Genomic DNA, 21669 nt, shown 5'->3' with positions numbered 1-21669 from the left:
GATAAGTTCCACCTATAATATGTATATTGTATATTATGTACTTACACCACTATATAGTCAGCGAAAAGATCGTAGGAAAAAATAAAAACGTGTTTCGAAACTCCGATATACCAGCTCGTTATGACGGTAAAATTGACTTCATAAACTTATATTTGGGCCGTAATAAAAACTAGGTGGTACTAATACTAAATGTACCACCACCACCACCACCGCCACCACTACCACTACTACCACAACTACCACCTCCACCACCACAACTACTGCTACTTCAGCCTACTGCCACCATAATATACTACGACCGCTACTACTACTACACACACGTTTTCCATTTTGCAGAGCTCGGTGTGTATTCACCGTAATTTGTCGGCCGACCTAATGACTTCCGTGGCCCGCCGCCGCGCGCCAGAAACGAAATAATTATTACACTAGCGGTTGTCCGTCGACGAAAAGCGGCAGATCGCACAAAAACGTACCGAGGAAACGCAGTATAACGGCAAATTACGAATGACCGCAATTTAGGTGTAATTTTCAATTTACAGAGTTTTCGTGATAAACATGTAACCGTACTATACCAACTGCTGCCGCCCCATCGCGATAATAATAATTTTGATCTCTTGCCGCTGCCGCGTGCAAGTTTCCTTCCCGGGCCCTCTGCGTCTCCCCTCCCCTAACCAACGGCTGTGAAATATATTTTATCCTTCGCCTAACCAGCTCACGCGTTGTCTGGAACATTATTCATTGTTTTAAACTAAAAAACATTCTTCGCTAATCTGTTGGGTCTAATGTGTCCGTTGAAAACTTAAGGTTGCAGGCAATAGAAAACGCAATATTAATAGCGCGCCCTGGATTGTTTGTATTTTACGAGAGTACATTAATATTGTTGTATTAATAAAATCGATTGTTATTGCAACTGATTTTAAACGACGCACGTTAAAAGTCATCTAAAGATGGAATCAAGTCAAATGTTTATGGAAAAAAAGAATATAAAAATTATAACTTACATCGGCTTTAGGCTCCGCGTGTACTATGCAGACGATTTCAGTTTCTTGTCCTTCCACAGTGAATACAATAGATTGTTCTTCTTTAACTTCCGGAGGATCTGCAAAATTCAAAGTCAAAATCTAAATAAAGCCGAAGACATGACTTCATAATATAACACACAAGCGAAGTATTTATGATAATATTATATATTAGGTATAACATATTAAATTGTATACATTATTACATTTCGCTTGTACTAAGTTCGCTAACTCAACACACATTTCAATTGTACCAAAACCGTACATTTAGGAATTATTTTTAAATTATTATTTTTTATTTATCTTATTGTTTGTTAAATTATTATAATACCTATAGTCGTACAGATACTAATTATTATATTAGGTGTATTTAAGTTATTGAAATACAAATTATTGCCGCTTTTTGTACCATAACCGCACCCGGAGCCACTCAGAGGGGGTTGTATGTTAAGTTGTTTGCACGGAGAGGGATGAATTTTCAAATGTCCATATTTTCTAAGATTTAGTACTTTTATACGCTACCTTATAAATCTATAAACTTATTTTATAATCAGTGGCTTGATATTCGAGTAGGTACTTCGTGAAACGTATATTTAAACAATACTATTGAAACAGCATGTTATATATATATTTGTAGGTACTAGGAAGTGGCTATTTCTATGAGTGCCTATCTATTTATTTTTGTGTGCTATGTTTTAATTTGTCGAAACATTAATTAAAAAGTATTATCTTATTGCCAACGATTTGACTACCACCTTAAATTTAAATTTAAATTTATCAGGAGCGTCATTCGGTGGCAGCGGGTGGAGCATTTTCTCCATTATAGATTTTAAAAGGCTGGTTAAATTGTTGGTTGTCTACAAATTTTAAAACGTCTGAAATAATGATCGAGAACTCATAATCATTGTCATTTTGAAGGAATCTACAATCGTGCCCCAGTAATGAGGGCAATGATAGAAGTGAAATTTCATCTATTAATGCGATGATTGATATATTTTGTTAAGATCACTATTCCTTTGCTTGTTTTCATCACAATTTAAAAATGCTCATATTATAACGCAAAGAAATATCTTTCGGAAAAATTGAACGTGAAAGATAAACAATTCTGTAAGCTTTCAGTTTGATAATAGATTATTTTACTGTAATGTTAAAACTAACAACTCAAAATGTGTGCTATACAGAACGAAAATGTTGCCATATATCCACACGTCAGCGAGAGAAAAATATAATTATTAATTATTATGTAAAATAATATTGTCATCTTTTGTCAAAACAACATATAAAAATAAATTATGACTATAAAACAACTAGCAAACTGTCTTATGATTGATTAATAGTTAATATATTGTTAATAACTGTAACCTTATCGTATTATGGGACAGAATATTGTTAACGACTGAATAATGAAATACATATATTTATTTTGTATTTATGAGTGCACTGTGTAATATAAACTGTGTATTACTATTATGATTTAAACTTAGAGTAATATTTAATAATAATATGCCTGGTTAACTAATAACATTAAAAATTAAAAATATCCAAAGTTAATGTTAGGTAATTATAATATATAATTTATACTGGAGTATTTTTTTTTTCAATTTTTCATAATTACTTAAACATGTTTATCAATAATAAATTAGGCCAATCACAGTATCTATGAGACGTAGAAATAGATAGATGGTACGTGTCGGACCCTGAAATTTCCCCTTCTAATTGTATAAGGAATTTACAAAAGCACTGTGTACCTATAATATCTGATAAGACATATCGAAACACGGAGCCGTTGTTTATCGTAGACATGTTGTGCAATGTAACCACCAATATATAACTACGTATATTATATGTATGACAAAGTACAATATAATATTATATTATATTGTGTGGGTATATATTATACATCCAGTGCCGCAACTAAGGTTAATAGGGCCGAGGTGCAATACCAAATAATAGGGCCCCTTACTTACCAACATTTTACAACATTTTTTCATGAAAAATATATTTATATATGTAAACGTTAAGTATCCACCACAATTTAAATTTATTTTTAACTAAAAAAATACAAATTTACATTAGATAAAAACATTTACATTACAAAAATAATAACATATTTATAATATTAAAATTACTTTAAAAAATTTTTTTTTCTGCTTTTTTGATTGGCAAAGTCAATAATTAATTTTTCTACATCAAGTTCTTCAGTGCGAGCTCTTTCTATATTTAATATACTTATGTTTGTTAGTTGGTCTTGAGATATCGAGTTTCTTAAATAGTTTTTAATCAGTTTAAGTTTAGAAAATGACCGTTCGGCCGATGCTACAGTCACTGGTAAACTTAAAAATATAATACAAGATGTAACAACTTCACTATACAAAGATGATAGGTCGTTTTCTATTAAATATAAACATAATTCTTTAATTGTTTTCATATCAGTGTTTTTTATAAATTCCTTTAAAGATAGAACTTGACTAGTTAAATCGGAAGTTACGTCAGTTTTGTAAAACTGAATAAAATCATAGCATGATTTTACTATTTCTGCTTCATTTAATTTTATTATATTTGGTGGCAATAAAAAATTTGAAGTATTTGATACTACTTTAAGTCCTTTAAAACGATCTTCGAGTTGAAATAAAGCAGTATCAACTAATGATAAAAAAGTGTCTGCTAGATTTCATAGTTTCATTTTCATCACTAAAAATTATGTCCGAAGGAAAGTTTATTGACGGTTTGCAAGGACCATATGATAGAATTTGTTTTTTCAAATTAGAACTGATTGTGATATTTTGAAAATGTCCTCTATCTGTTGGAAACTCCAACTTTAAATCCAATTCACCAACTAATCATATGCAAATTAAAAAAAAAAAATTTTTAAATTTCTTGAATAGGTACTATAATAATTTTAACTAATTGATATATTCCTGGTTTATTAAAAATAAACTATTACTGATTGATTCTGCTTTAACTGGTAACATGATTGTTGCAACAGAACATAATATATATTTTATTTATAGAGTATAGACATTAGACACATATTATTATCTATATTATTTTCTAATTTACTATGTAATAATTTTAAGTCTTTTTCAATTATTTAAAGAGGGCCCCTTCGGGGCTCTCTAAATTCTCTGCTGGGGGTGCAATGCACCCCCTGCACCCCCGGTAGTTGCGGCACTGTATACATCACATATTATTATATGGTACGCGATGTTTGTCTTTCCGTTGTCTACACATACATACATAAATAATATACTGTATAGTGTTTACCACTTCGTACATGATGCACATAATATATATATATATTTTGTGTGTAGAAGAATACTGTTTTCTCGTCAGATGACGATTGCACTCCTCCCCCACTACAAGGTCGGCATCCGACCTCGTCGTCGTATAAACCTTAATCAGATAAACCTCGCTGCGTAGTACATTCGGCCGAGTCGCAGGCCAAGGTGAGGGTCGGACCGGCATGATGTGTGACGAGAAAACGACTTATATACTACACATATATTATATATTTATCTATCGATGAGACGGACGCGGAGTGGGCTCTTCAAATTTTGCGCAAACACACAAACTTTACCTCTGTGCTCGATACCCCTCGGCCTGGCGACGACGGTTCACTGCAATTTGTAAGTCCTGCACTGCACACTTTCTCCCCTTCGAATTGCACACACATGCATACCTACTACATACACATGACATCATCTATAATCACGTTATCCTGGCCGTCGAGACGATACGACTGCGACGACGGACCGTAGGTAAACAAACGCGCCCTTGCACACATAAGAACGGGCCAGCGGACGATCCTATTTTAACAAAATGTCGATTTGGAAAAAATACAAATAAATGAAAATAATATAGGTATATCGTTCATCGTTGTTTTTTTTTCTATGTTATATTTTTGTTACGAGGCAAGAGAGAGAGAAACCGATTCTGGAAAGGGAGAGTTGAGAGAAATTTAAAGAGAACGTTAACGAACTCTCATTGTTTGGAAACAACGGACCACGTGATTTCTGTAAGAGTATAGTTGATATTAACATTGTTGATTTCATTGGCGTGTGTTTTTTTCTCCATCCGTTTCCGTTCGATTTTCTTTGCGGAGTAGCAAAAGAAAATAAGAATAACGATAAATTCCTTTTGGCGTACATTTCCCAGAATAAACAGACGCCGCTAGCATACTTGAGCCCATACGGGTTTTCCGAATGTGCTTTTCTACTTTTCTAAAAACGTCGGGGAAAAAATTAATTCTCTCTCGCGATATTATTTTCTTTACATTTTTTTTATACCATGTCCCTTTTATATTCTCAAAAACGACAGTGACGCCTTTTTTCTTCCATTACTCTGCATAAATATATATGTATAAGTGTTTTATTTTTCGGGCTACACAAATAAACGTATTATAATAACTCGCGTACTACAATTCGTATTCATTGCCTTCATATCGTACCAATGTAGTCACAGACAACGGTACCTACGCTATTTTCAGCCATCCGAACTTGGTTGCAAATATTTGCTTGAACATTGTCACCCACTTGGTGGTGGTGTGTGTGTGCGTGTGATGTGTGTGTGTTGGTGGGTATACAGATTACGTTAAGACACAAAATGTCAAATAAAACTACGAGGCGGATAGGACAGGCCACGATACAGTGTTAACCAGACGGTTTACGTACAAGTACGGGGGGTGGTAGCACGCAGTAAGGTTATGTACAATTTAAATAATAAACATCGTTTTTATCTTTGGATACTTATTACGTAATAATGGATGTTTCTGTTTGAATATTCTAATGATTTTTCTTTTAGTTAAAAGTCGAATATATTATTAACAAAAAAAAATGCGATTATTTCCCAGTTTTCTCTACATTTTGGAGAGCAACACTATTTCTGTTTCTATAATATGTATAAAAAAGTATATACCCAACTTAATGAGGGAATGTGAAAAAAAACCACGAACTTTATGAACATTTAAAGCATATAATTTATAAGTTATGGAAATTTTTCGGTATTTAACAATTAGTTTTCCAGGTCATATAAATATAAACTAGATAAAATTCAAGCATTAATATTACAAACGTAATACGTTTATGAATACTGCGCTGTTTTTGATTACTGGTGGACAAAATAAAATATGTTATGACAATGTTCGAATTAATTTTTTTCTTTACTCCACGAGTCACGACAAACCTTTTTGACCATATTTTTTTTTTGTTTTTCGTTTATTGGTTCATTAGGTGACGTTATTTTAAAATACCAACGAATTTAGTGAAACATAATATTATATATGAGGTTTTTATATTTTTATAAGACACTATGACGTCAAAAATGAGTTATTATTATTTTTCTGTTTTTATTCGAACGTTTCGAGAAGGTATACGCTTCACGGCTAGTCTGATAACCGCGTAAGTTGCGAATTAGGCGCAGACACCCGGATGGACGTCAAGTGCTCGTTGCATATTTCATCGGGCGGAATACACCTAGCCGAGCGTATTCACCGCAGCCAAATCCTTATGAATTTTTATTAGTGACGGATTTTCTCCACGCACGTGTCTTGTCGCATTTCTGTTACGAGACGTGTTCTCACGCCAATGATTCCATTATCCACCCTCGTGTATAATTAATATTGGCAACAATGGAAAAGTTTAATTGCCTTGTTCGGCGTACGCCGAAAATACTAGTTTCCTTCCCGGAGTACGATAGAAATCATAATAAATAAATACCTACTCTTCCACCGGAGACCCAATGAAATTTTACCACTAATCAAATATAATATATTAAAATACCGTGGTAGGTATAATATTATTGCTCCATAACCCACATTTCAAAACTAAATTGTAACCGCACGCAGAAAATAATCAAATCGGGACCCTGTTCATTACTATCTAATTTAATGTTCAAACATTTAAATATACCAGGTATGTAGAACGCGTGGGCAAAATATAATTTTACGTCATCAACAACTATATTATAACGACCTAAGACGTAAATAGGTATTTGAAGAACGGACACAGTATAATATTAAGTACGCGTGTAAATTATATTATTCTTCTGTGGAATATTGTACAAAAACCTTAAAGAAAGAGATTTTATTTGAAATATTTTTGAATATCTACTACGGTATACATTATAACATCTTGATTTTTCAGTGTGAATTTTTAATACAAACTATAATTATTTATTGTGTAAAATGAAAAATTACCCGTACATGCGTATATGACGCTTTGAACATTAAAATGTTTGTGATTATATACAAGTGTTTAAATTCGATGTAATCCAGTTTTGAAAGACGAAACCCCAAGCTGATCAACTCAATAATAAAATATATTTTTCACTTTTTTCTCTTCTAGTAAATACATACTACGATATTTATTATATTAATTTGATATTTTAATGCGATAGAGAATTGACAATGTCTATAAATTTTGAATGAGACACGTGTGAGAACATATTACGCATTACACGTTATTATATGACACGTGTGCCATAATATGATGCAATATAATAATATATTTTAATAATTGTACATAGCTTTTATCATAACCAGAAGAGAAAACATACTTAAGATCCAAATAAAATATTAACTAGTCATGGTACTTCATAATATCATAAAAAATAAAGTATGAGGTAGGTATCATATATGAGTATATAATGAGGTTAGGTTTGAAGAGATTAAAAAATGATGGCGGTATGATAGTATATCATGGGGATAGAAAGTGGATGAATGCAATAATTGAAAACATGGATTGAAAAATGATACTTAGAAAATATGGAGCAAAATTAGTTGAAAATGTAATGACTAGAATCACGAATGGCTGTACTGATACGAGTAGGTGCAGTAAGAAGTGGAATAAATACCAATAAGGTATGAATTCGAGAAAAGAATATTGTGACCTAGTATGAATTAAAGTGATACGGGATAAATACATTTAATACATTTAATAGGGAAAGGTAAAATAAAAAGATAGATAAAATTCAGTTTTATAATATTCTTATAGCGAACAATATAATTATTATATTCCTAGGAAAATTCAAATTATATAATGGAATTTTAAATAAAAATTAATCTAAAATTGTACATAACTATTAACTAACAGCATATTATGCACCGAAGTTTATTTTAGATCAATACAAATATCATAGAATATTATATATTTTATTAAAATTTGCATGTACTATCAATTTGTATTGTATGAAAATTATTATAAATTAATGAGTTAATATTTATTTATTTTTGTATTTTTATTCACTGTCAAGAAATATAAGTAGTTAAAGTATATAAAACTACCTTTTTAGAACAAATACTCAAATGAAGTATATTAAAAGTTGAAACTCGTTTAGTTTATTATTACTTTCTGATAAATATTATTGTCTTCTTGGTTTTTCATAAATAATTGTCTACCAATATTTAATGTATATTAGGTGCTTTTGTTAAAATAACTGTTTATTTAAATATTTATTAAAATAAAATAACAACTAAGATAAAGTAGTCTAAATAAAAGTAATTTTATAATAAGTGATAATTTCACGGTATAATCTATATTAGATAAAATTTTATTTTTGATAAATCACCTTAATTAAAAACTAAAAAATTAGGTCTCGTAAAAATAATCGAAAACTTTTAAAACGACTAAATAAATAGTTTATCCTTACATTTATGTATATATAATTAAATTAATATAAATAATTTGATTTTGCTCTATGGATATTAAATAATGTGAATTATTTATCTACAGATACATTACTATCCACATTGCAATGCTCTAGTTCTGAACGATAAGTTAATTTATATCTAGTTGTTTTAAACTTATATGTAATATCTATAACAGAGTAGTAGCTATTATAATAGTATACTTACATAGAATATTTAGATCGATTTCTTCATTCACGGTCGTTCCGATATTATTTGATGCGGTACAGATGTAAACTCCATCGGCTTGTCTTCGGACAGAGTCAATTGTATACGAGTTTCCAACAAATGTTTTTTCACCATTCGGAAGCATATTGTTCTGAAAAAAAAAAAAAAAAATTAAGTGAAATGAAGGATTGTAGGAGTTTGGTTTACCAAAAGGCCTGGGTTTGTTACATTTGTGTCGTGATATTGAATGTGAAAGTAACAATGTATAATCACATTCAAAATATAATTAGAAGTAGAGTTTGGTTTACTATAGTGATAAAATGGTTTTGACATTTTGTAGGATCCCATTATTTTTTACCCCTATTTCCTGAATTATCTCCAACAAAATTACCCACCGAGTATATTTTGTTAAAATCTCATTTGATTACATTTCTTTATTTCTTCACTGTTATTGGAAGACTTTTTTTGCACTTAGGGAACCTAATGAGAAAATCGAAAAATTACCTCAAATAAAATGGATGACACTGTCAACCAAAATAGAAGTAGTTACCTACTTAAAACATTTGTAGTTTTTTAACTCGTAAATTTATGAACACACAGACAAAATTCATAATTTTTAAGCCAATACACTTTTAGCTTTGCTTAAAATCTAAATTAATATAACATGTTATTTACAAAAGCGAAATAAATTATGTTTTTATTTTAGTTTTAAATTAAAATTAAACAGTACTTATGCTACTTAAGATAAGAAATAAATTTAAAATTACTTTTTATCGTTTACTCTACCGTGTGTAGGTCATTATAGTTGATTTAAAATTTAAAAATACTAATTAAGTCACAATGAAGTAGATTTTGTTGCAATAAAAATTACCAAATAAATTGGGTAGATGGTCGAGACCATTTGTTTTTCGGTAGTTTATAATTCCGAGAAAAAAGTGCTTATAGCTGTTCAGATTTTTCTCTAAAAACAATTTCATAATATTATCATCTCATTTATAAGAATTTAAATTGAAAAACTTGTGAAATTTACATCACATCCGGTTTATTTATTTCACGGGGAAAAAAGGATGTTTTATAATATCAGCTTCTTTTCTTTATAATATAAGTACAATTTGTAATTTTATTTTTGAACTCATAGATTTTTTTTAAATAGTATTTCAAAGTGAATACTTAAAAATCTCGTTTTCGATATTATTAAAAGAGCTAAATTTGATTTCTTGTAATTTTTTTCGTATACCGTGGTTTTGAAGTACGCTGAAAAAGAATAATATCAAACCTGAGTTTTTGTCATTAATCAAAGTAAATTGAACAGAAACAACTTCATAGGTACCTAATATTAACAGCATCCCGCTGGCGATTGGCGTACTATTACGTCATCAGGTCAGCAGACAGTAATAAATATCTATGGAATTCATTATTATGATTATATTATTATCATAATATTATAATATTTATTATAAAATATTCGACTCTAAACTCTAGAGTCTATATTATATTATTATACTTGCAGTATAACGGGACAGTGAATTTTTGTACCCGATGTTTATTTTATTTTTATTTGTCCTTGTTGTTGTTGAACACACAAGCAAAACAAATGCCATCGTTACACAAAATAAATCCTATTATCATTTTAATTTACAATTGGAAAATTGATATTTTACGAGTATGGTTTCATAATTAATTGCGTCGTATTCATTCGTGTTTATAAAATATATAAATTAAACATATTTTGATATTTAATTAAGCACGACTGTAAATAATAACTATAGATACTATAATCGTATATATGTCCGCTGGTTAGTAATAATAATTATCACATTACAATGAACGTTAATGTAGTGAATAAAATATGTTTTGTGTTGTATGGACTACAATACAAATACATAATAATAATGTAATAACTTTATAAATATAACGTGAATGTTTTATGTGTTACTCGTGCAATATAAAAATAAGTAATTTGTACTACACGAGAATATTATTATCTACTCTCAAAAATGATGAAAAATACTCGTTGAAAATGAATACTCTGAACTCAGTGTTTGTACTTTGTATGTTGTTCGAGGATCATTATATTATTATTATTATTACAGGGAATAATCACATTAGTATACAAACAATACATTTTTAAGTAAATAAGAATATTAATTTACATGACATTTTAACGTTTGAAAAGTTTAATATTTTGTTTTTTACAAACGATTCATACACAAAACGGTTCGAGTCCACGAATGTCGACGACCCGGCTTAATTTTTTTCACCGGGACTTTGGATTTTTATTTGCAGTCATCAACCTAACATTAATTGTTAATACGAATGCTCAGAGAATGTTCTGACGTAGGACGGTTTACAATAGAATACATTTCGTAATAATCTACCCTACACAGTTTGTGTAAATAAAATAAATGAATAGTGATAGGAATTATGATATAATATAATGACGTGCACCGATTATTATTATAAGTGTGAATAGTATAAAGCCATAATATCTTTGGTTTTATTGTGTGTGTCGTATACCATTGCGCATATTATAGACTTATTATAAACATTGAAATACATAAATGGAAACATTTTTAAAAGGTTTTATCTTTTTTATCTACATTCTCGTACACAGACAAATAGGGTTTCCGTCAAATTTTCAGCCCTATACCCTAGGTCCTTGATGTTGGATTGTATCAAAAGTTTCCAGTAAATCATTCATAATAATAATATGTAGCTGACGGAAACTTGTGCGAAATGAAATACTTAATGTGTTGTACACACGTTTATTCTATGTGTATACAGTTTAAGTTTTTGAACGCGCCCATAAATAACCCAGAGAGTAAAGGGAGTCTGCTGTATAATGGAAACAGTTGACTAGTATTAAGATTTCAGATATCATCATCTAACGAAATGCAACGAATAACATAAAAAAAATCATGATAAAAACAACATTTCTTGATGAGTAGAGCTCTGTTTTTGTTTTTGTCGTTTTTGTGTGTTTAAAATAAAGAATACAGTTAGCGCCCTCATCAATATTTTGCGTTATGGAATTCTCCACTTAAGGGGAAGTCAGATGCGAGATACTGTATAGTAATTTGTGAAACATAAATATACCGAAATTCTGCTGTTGCTTAATTTGCATAATAAAGCTTATTCGTTTGTAAAATAAAAAAAAAATAATAGTAATAATAATCATTATTTATGGACTATGGTTTGTGAAAAAAGAAGAAAACACTTCGATACTTATACTTATGCACAGGCACAATGTAAAATACAGAATAAAGTTAACGGTTTTCAAAGTTTTTATCAGTAATATTTACCATCCAAAGGAGTGGGTGATGACGTTTTAGGCCCAACTCCTTCGACTAAAAATAAAATTCGTCGTAGAATTAGCATTTGAGCTACGCCAGAAACAACATTAAGCCAATAAAAATGAAAAGAAAAATGTATGCTTAAAAAATGAGCCAAAAAAGTGTCAATGCCATAATAGCTTATCCAATGTAAAATATATCGAAACTCATTGAATTTGTTAATCACTACATAGTATGTCCTATTTATGAGCGATGATTAATAAGTATTATGATATAATATAATACCTTAAAATTTAAAATGTATTTCATAATTACAAATTAAAATAATTAATTAAATACATTTTTTTTTTATGTTATTGAGTACTTCATTTGCAATTATTGATGCAATAATAACACAATACATTTACATAAGTTAACATGTACATTTTCCATGCACCTTTTTAGTTTGTACACAATAACATATCTGACTTTAGCATAAAAATTGTGTTACATAATACAAACTCATAATGTTTCATTTCCGAATAATAACATTTGTTATCGTTGTTGGCAATTTCGATACTTGTAAAGAAACAAATTAAATGAAGTAGTCGGCCCAATAATTAATAATAATTATTAATTTTGTGGTTTGATAATTTTGCCGAAGTAAAATTTTAATAATTGTTAACACATTTCACCAAAAACACTTTGAGAATTCGGACTAAAGTTTTCGAATTGTTTGTAGAATATACCCTCGGGATGCCATTCAACAGTTTGAATAGTGCAAGATAATATCATCTGAAGAGTATAGATAAAAGAGGCTAAAACACACCTTTCTGTTATGTACAAAAACATATCTTTCAATGTCGTGTTGCATATAGTACGTGCAACTTCACTTTGTATCTTTGTTGTAATACTAACGGCAATAATGGTATACATAGTGCACATAATTTATACGCGTAGGTCAATTTGCGTGAGGGAAAATAATTTTAAAAATCATCTCTGCCAGTTTTAGTAAAAGGCGCTTTTGACACTTTTATCATACACGAAAAAATACTCAAGCTCATGACTTTGACTACCTACTTCAAATGGTTTAGGAGAATAGTTATGAAAAAAATAAATAGTTAAGATAATTGCCTTAATTTAACACAAAAGCTTTATAAACACATTTTAAAATAATGGTTGCTGAGCGCTGTGACCTATATTACAACAGACGAATGAAAATTTAAAATTGCTCAAATTATATTTTAGCAACTTTGTTATAAACACACTTTTGCCATTTACTACATAAGATGGTCACAAACTGTATTTTTAAAAAACTCTGGTTTTAAATAATAATATTATGACTGTGTTATTATTTTATAGGAACAAAATACGTATACTTAATTATTTATATTCATTACTTACCTGTCTTTTTATACTAAATACATTATTATAACTACTGATTCTCACCATGAGCAATTACTTTTTGACTTTCATAGATTTTTCTTTATTTTCGAGAACAATAACTATTATTTTTTTACATAAAAAAATGTACCTCTAACAAAATATAAGCGATTATAGTTCAATATTATCAAGCATGTATAAAGTTTTTCGTTGTTCGATGATTCTGTTTATACAGTTTTAAAATTGTTTTCTTAGGGTTCTAGTTGAATATCGTGATTTAGTTCATAATAAATATATATTTTGTTTTTCTATCTGTATTATAAATGTAAAAATATTTAGAATATTTATAAAAAGCATCTGAATTACAGTACTTTGTATGTTTAGGTGGTTAGGTTATTTATTTCATGTGTCTTAAAAACAATATTAGTTTAGCTATCTTAAAAACGTTGGTGTGATGACAAATAGTCTATCTATAATAGCTATAAACGTTTTTTTTAGAATATAGTATGTATTGATTTTGAGTGAAATTGTAAAATAATTTTCAACCAAGTGAAATACATCGAGCGTTTGTACAACCTAATCATTTTGGAGAACAATTATCATTTTGATATAGAAAAAAAATGAACCAATTCCTTGTTCCCGGTTTGAAGTTGATGGATATTCTATAGAATGTACAGAAGGGAAAATTTGTCAGATTGAGATACGTATGGAACGGCTAACCAGCTCTGTTATAATGTATTATTTTTTCTGTACCTCGGTCTCGAGCGTGAGCGGTGCCCCGTGTTCAATGTGAATAATAATTTAATCTTCGAAATTTTCCCATATAGCTAAATTGTTTATGCATACTATAATATACGTTTAACACGGTTGCGGTCGTGGGTCGGCGTCGGCGTCGGCGTGATGGTGTTACGATGGTCGGAGGTTAAGAGAAGTCAGTGGAAACGGTGGTGGAGAAGGATGGTAAATAAATAAATAAATAAATAAATATAAATAGATAATAAAGAAACCCTCCTGACGGCACAGGCGGCAGTCACGGCGGGCGGGGAATATTGTTAAAAAGGTACATGTCCAAATGCACATAATACGCGCAGGATCTACAGGGGCAATATAAGTCAAATGGTAATATATCCGGTGAGCCGTTATAATAGAACGTCAGCACGTGGAGGTCATGGGACAAGAGGGGGGGGCACGGGTGGAAGACGTCGGCGGCAGTGGGACGAGAGGCCGCTCTCCACGATCGCACTTTGCTGGGGGTAAGTAGGAGGCGAAACGGCTAGGTAATAATATATATATATATATATATGATATTATATTATGCCCGTTCACCATATACACTGGAGGCACTTTGCCACGGATGAATTTTATGAGCTTTTCTTTAACGCATTTTTTGCATTTTTTTCTCCCGCGCGGACGTCTTGGATCGGGATATAACGACGTGGCCCTAAACCGTGTTACACTGTACCTACCTACCAATGGCTATGGCTGCTACTTATGCGCAGAGTTTTAAGTCAGGCAGATGCATTGAATACATATATTTTTCACTAGCCCAATTTACACAATAAGCTTGACTTCAAGAATTAAAATTGATATTTACACTTTTCAATTTATCCAGGTAACGGCACTTATTTTCTATACAAGAAATAATTTGCATTACTTATGTATTCGATACTTTTAATATCTTAATACTCTTTTCGAGCCATTTATTGACATCTATAAATATTTGACATTTTTGATTTTCGATTTTTGTTTTAAGTTTTATTTTTATAAATTGCAAGTGAAACGCTAGAAGTTGTAATGAAGGGTCCTTCTAATTTGTTAGTACAGAAAAAAAAATTGAGCGTTAATCTAGGGTATAATTTTAAAATATTGTTTAACGTTAGAATTTGGTTTATTTATAGTTACAATCAATAGTATGGCTTTACATTTAATTTCACATTTGAAGTGGATAACAAAGGTTCCCTCCCCCTACTCCCAACAGTAAACCGAAGTTAATTAACTGTAATCTCTTTGTCGGAAATTGTTTTGTATAGGATACCTATATACAGAGTCCATACCTTTGGCGGTATGTAATTGTCACAATTTAAAATATCACAAAAACGTTAAAAATAAATTATATACAATAATATAGTAATGACGATATTAAATATAAACATTTTTTTTTTTGTGACCCATTTGAGTTTTGCTCAGCTAAACTATATTTCATGACACCCGAAAATATTTTAAAAGACTTGACAGCTTGTGATTAAAAAAAAAAACAAAATTATATCATGGTGCGGTTTTTTGCGTTTCATTAACTCAACGTTATTCTGACATTACAACTACATCAAACCTACATATATCTTCATTCTCTGGAGACGCGTTAATATATTGTACGCTACAACTATAAGCATTGTTTTAAACTATTCAATTTAATGTTTTCACCCGGACAGTTGAAAATTGGCATTGGTAGAAACTTCGGCCGGAAACATAAAATATTTGGTTTTTGAACAATGTAATGCATTTGATTTTGATTTAATAATATTACAAAATTTAATTGTTATCTTTTATTAAGCGTACCATCGATTATCATTGTAGTTATTTTTATATTTTATCATACAAAAACCGAGAAACTCGTTTCTCCTGCATTGTAAATTTTGAGTAGACAGTATCCTATTTTGCCATTGAGTAGGTTACAGTAAATATATTGATGTGTTTAATTTGAATTCAACGATGAGTGCCATTGGAGGAAAATATTATTCTGAGTAAAGAAGATTGATACAAATCAGGTTCTATTTAAAAGATAATATAGGTACATATTCTGTAGAAAATATAAATTATAAACTTTATAGTGCTTTATTAATTTGATGTGTAAAAATATTTTTTGACAGTAAAAATGAATTGTCAACGTACCCTTGAACCTTGAAAGGTGTAAAAGTGATGTGGTAAAAAAAGCTTAACAGCTTAAATAAAATAAAATGTTATTAAAAATTCCAAATGTCTAGAAATAGATCAAAATTAGCCAAAAATATGTTGTGATAACTACATCATGTTTATAAGATGTCAATATAAATATTTGGTGATTATGACAAGCCCATAAAATTATTCATTCTTTCTGAATTATAAGGTGCATATTATTTTTGAATTATATTACAGCAACTAAAATCGTTATTACTTGTGTAATCGTCCTACATTGTCAATATCTGAACTCCATTACCTATAAAAAGTCAAAGTGTATTTGTATTTTCTATGATTTTGAATTCATGTAAGAAAAACTTATAATTTATAAAGAACCTTATATATTAAGATATATTAGCTACTTATTAAAATAAACAAATTAATATATTTTTATCACGAAATAATTTGTATATTTTCGTGATTTTGACACATTCTATAAACATTTTAACTTCAAAAAAATAAAACAAAATGGTAAAAATTAAAAAAGTATAACATTTAAAATGTAAATTGATATCACAAAAAGAGCCAAAGTATTTTTTTAATTATGTTTTGTCTAGAAAAGCTAATATGGATATTTTGTAAAAATGTCAAGTGTTCACAGTTATTACTTTTTTAATTACAAAAAAAAATCGATTGTGTAAAAAAATAATATTGGTTAAATATTTTCTCTTTTTTTTAGATTAATTTTAAAAGTATCTACTAGGAATTCTCTACTTTCTATACAAGTACAAAGCACTAACCAGATCCAATTTTCTACCTTATGGATAAAAACATACATACACATATTATTGTAAAACCAGTACATTCATTGCTCTGCTAAAAATCTAAAATAATAAAAAGAGTTTCAATGATCCTAATGTGTACGTTATCATATAGGTACGACTGCGTATGACAAAACTTGACAAATTTTTTGAATTTGTTGGTTATTTCAGACCATCTTGTTATAAATTTAAGTCTTAAGTTATTTCCTATTTATTTTAATCGTAATTATCTAACTTTTTTACAAAAGCTAAAAACAGAAAAATATTTTCTCTCGTTTTTCTTAAAAATTTGTAGTATACCTAATTTTTAGTGTTAATTTATGTAAATATTTTAAAAGTTAAAATACTTATTACCATTAAGTATTCAAATAGTTATGTACATTTCAAAGTTTTATTAAGAGACGGATACAATGGCTAATGTATAGCACATTATAGGAGGGAGGCATGTATGAGGACAAACACAATGAGACATTCTATATTTTATAATAGGCACGTAATAATATAAATTATCTGAAGTTAAATTTCACCGACTAGTGGTTAGCCATTGGGATTTTACCAATTTCCGATTGGCAAAACGGCCAACCATCCCTGATGTACGTGGATTGTAATGACCTCAATCAATTATCAATTCAATTATTCGTTTCAATAAGTTCTAATTATTTATATATTATGCTATAATTATATATCTGTGCTTAAGTTCAGAGTGTTCCATTTAAATGGCTAAACAAACTACACCAGGTAAATGTTTCTATGTCAGTTTATACATTCAAAATGTTATTGTAGTCAGTATTTTTTTTTCACCATAATTTTGTGGTTTCATACGTTACTTGATTTAGCTTTTAAATGGACACCCTTAATTTCGGGTTTTAAACAAAAATATGAGAATTAATTATAAATTGATAAACCTAGGTAAATGTTATGAAAAAGTCAAACAATACGAATAGTATTTTTTTTTTAATGACAAAAAGCTACTGGTTTTTAAAGGATACTAGATATTAAATCAATAATTAGAATATGAACATTTTAGTTTTTATTATAGGCTTTATATCGTCTAGATTTGAAATGGTTATCACTTAGCTGATATATGAAACTATTTTATATTACATTTATTCAAAAATGAAACATTCAGTTGAATATTATCCAGTCATGTTGATTTCTACTAGCATTTCAATACATAATTATATTAACATGTTAAAAGGTAGTATTAAAACGTGTGATTACTAAACGTTATTCGTATTTTAATGGCTTATGTGGCTGTTAGGAGTATCGTCAAAATTTAAATTTTGATGGTGCCATCAAATGGAATTGAGTTGAGTTGAAGTTGTGTTCTGTTAATACTTCAATATTTCCTATTGTCATCAAACATAACAGCCATTTTGCCTTTGGGTCGTAGTTGCATTTTCATTGTTATTACCACCTACGGCATTATTACTATAAATTCCATTTATCTCGGAACACCTCATTAACACTATCCTGACCCAATTATTAATGCGTCTTGTAATAATTCTATATCTAGCTCTGGATTTGTTTTATCTCGACTTGAATTCTTTTCTCTATTTCTTATTGTTATTATCACGTAGTTATATGACTTATTGTAATACTTTATTATTTTCATTGCAGATCATTTCATGCTCATTTTTCTTTGTAAGCTATTGTCTATTTTAAAGAATTGACGTTATCTAAGAACTTATTTTTTATTTCTTATCGAATCCGAAAGTATGATACATTCTTTTAAATGCGTTATCAGTGCCAATAAAAATATATACATGAACATATCTATTTAATAAGACTATTCTCTTTTATGATGATGAAATAATAATATTGACATTTTTATCCTCATATTTTATTTAAGCTCTTAAAATTACATTGTAAATACGGAATCTTTTTTAAATACATACATACAATATATTGAAATTGTGCGATGCAGATTCATTAGAGCACCAAATATTAAGATAGTTGTTCTTATTTATTTATTTACATACCTATTTATTTATTATTATATAACGACCACAAGACCCAAAAATGAAATTACATTTTACATATTTTTAAATAATCCAATATATTGCAACAGAAGTTAATTCAAATATCAGTTAATATAACTTAAATAATACAACATTTTGACGAAATGAAGTAATTAATAATTAACAAAACACATATTAAATATAATATTATAGACTAAATAAGGTAGGGTGCTCATTGGCTAAACCCATCATTCGATCAATTGGATTGTTCTTACCATAGCTAGTATGATGGAAATGAATTACAAAAGGATAACGTGACCTAGACAAATGAGGTGGAACTCTAAAGTTAACTTGGGAGAGTAAGGAGGGAGTAACAATTTAAACATTAATTAGCTTACTCAAGCTTATAATTCGACTGGAAGTAAATCATACTTAAAATGCTCTATTCCTAAAATATTCGGCGGCAGATGATAAGAAACGCCTTTGGACTTGCTCTATATGTGAGAAGTCAGTTGTCGTGTACTGATCCCAAAGAACGGACGCATACTCTTATAAGGATCGTACCAGGGAACAACAACCGTTCTTCCACGTTCGAATAACAAAACCTAGAGTATTGAACGCTCTACAGCAGACTGACTCTATATGACTCTTATATTAATTAGTAATTTTATTTAATTTATAGAATATTAGTATGTGCAAAATTAAATTGTAACATTAAAAACTACGCCACTGGTGAAAATTCATATTTAATTTATATTACTTTTTTATGACAAATTATGTATGATACATTTGAAGACTATTCTGTTTTCTACTCAACCGTGGAAAACTTATTGTAGGTAATTGAATTTTTCACTCAACTTTGAAAATATATCACTTCTGTTAACATGCAAGTATTTTTATTAAGAGTAAAAAGTTATTTTTCGATTTTACGGTTATTATGTTTAAAATCTTTTAATATTAAAATTGATAAATACTCCACCTACGACATATTTTCAATTGTAAATACACTCTATTAAGCTTTTATTAGTTATACATTTTAGTAGTACCAAATACATATAGAAAATTAAATTAATGATGTAATGATTGATAAATTATAGTTCGTCCATAAATCAATCAAAACTTACAATATAATCATACATTTTTTTAATAAATTACTTTTTATAAAAAAAATATGAAAAAACTTACTTTACGAGACCATGTGATTGTTGGTGGTGGATTTCCTGTCGAATTGCATTGAAGAGTCACATCTGACCCTTTTTTTGCACTCACTTTTCCATTTGATGTTATACCAATGATCCTCGGTGGAACTAAAAAAAAAAAATTAAATAAATAATCAGGAATATTGGTTAGGTACACGAAGTATCTGCTAAAAAAGTAGCTTTAACAAAAATTATTTGTATTAAAAGTTGTTTATTTTTTCAAATAACTTAAAATATTTGTGATGATAAGAACACATTTACCAACTATACATTTTTGAACAATTTTATGTACAAATTATACGTTTCAATATTTTAATATCATCAGTTATGGTAGATTTTATTTGACGAAATTTGAATGATATTTTAAAATGTATTATCGTGAAAAACTAATCTAAATGAGACTAAATCATTAAGATCAATGAATAATAATACCAAAAATCCGATCTTTATCAATCATAATTTATAAAAGGATAAATGTATCTAATAAATTTTAACACTTACTAAATTGTTTTTAAGACGAGAGTCTAGTCACTAGACTGTCTAGCAATCATTGGCAAAAAAGATATTTTACTTATAATTTAAATAACGTATTTTGATGGAACTTATTGACATACTTATTCACCATTTTATTTTAAACTAAACAACGTTATTGAGGGGTAAGCTATTAGCCAATTTATCTTAGCACATGAAAAAGTTCTAAATGTTATCAATTAAAATAATATGATGTCTTTAATTGATTTTTGAATATTATTTTATTTATATGACTTAATTAAATCGTAGTATTTTTTGTTTTTAACGGTAGAGTTCATAAGTTACCTAATATTAAGAAGTAACTTTTTTTTATATAAATGTATCGTTGATACATTTTTGATATTACAAATAGGACTCATGTGTGGTATTATACCATCTATAAAACGCGAAAGTATATTATACTTAAAGAGAAAATTAATGATGGTGAAACATAGATAGCTTCTGAAAATAACCTTCTTCCAATAAACAAATGTATTATTTTTATCAAAATGATGGGTGGTTAAATGCAGGCATAATGTGTATTATATTTTCTCCACGTTAGATGAACACAAAAAACCATTCATTCAATGATTATTTTTACACATAAAAACTTTTATTACGTTTTAAAAAGTTTAATTTTTAATTTTTTAAAAATTAGTTTAATATTGTTTATATTTGTGTTGTGAGATAAACTGTGTATCAATCCATGCCAAAATTAAATGTTAATGATTCTTTATGAGTCTGTACAAACATTTGGATGTCACAATGTTAAAGGTTATTT

The 21669-nt window shown here is 29.0% G+C and overlaps 1 protein-coding gene across 1 annotated transcript in view; it reads right to left on the bottom strand.

Moving 5' to 3' along the window:
- LOC111026361 (limbic system-associated membrane protein-like) overlaps positions 1–21669 on the bottom strand; it is an 85939-nt gene that overhangs the window by 47606 nt on the left and 16664 nt on the right. Inside the window, exons 3-5 of the mRNA XM_022304425.1 lie at positions 20365–20486; positions 8869–9019; positions 1002–1099 (exon numbers count right to left, since the gene is read on the bottom strand). Coding sequence (XP_022160117.1) covers positions 1002–1099; positions 8869–9019; positions 20365–20486 — 371 coding nt within the window. The remainder of the gene's footprint in view (positions 1–1001; positions 1100–8868; positions 9020–20364; positions 20487–21669) is intronic.

Source organism: Myzus persicae, unplaced genomic scaffold (genome assembly GCF_001856785.1).
Source record: "Myzus persicae strain clone G006 unplaced genomic scaffold, MPER_G0061.0, whole genome shotgun sequence".
Lineage (NCBI taxonomy): Eukaryota > Metazoa > Arthropoda > Insecta > Hemiptera > Aphididae > Myzus > Myzus persicae.
This window is presented reverse-complemented; position numbering and strand designations above follow the sequence as displayed.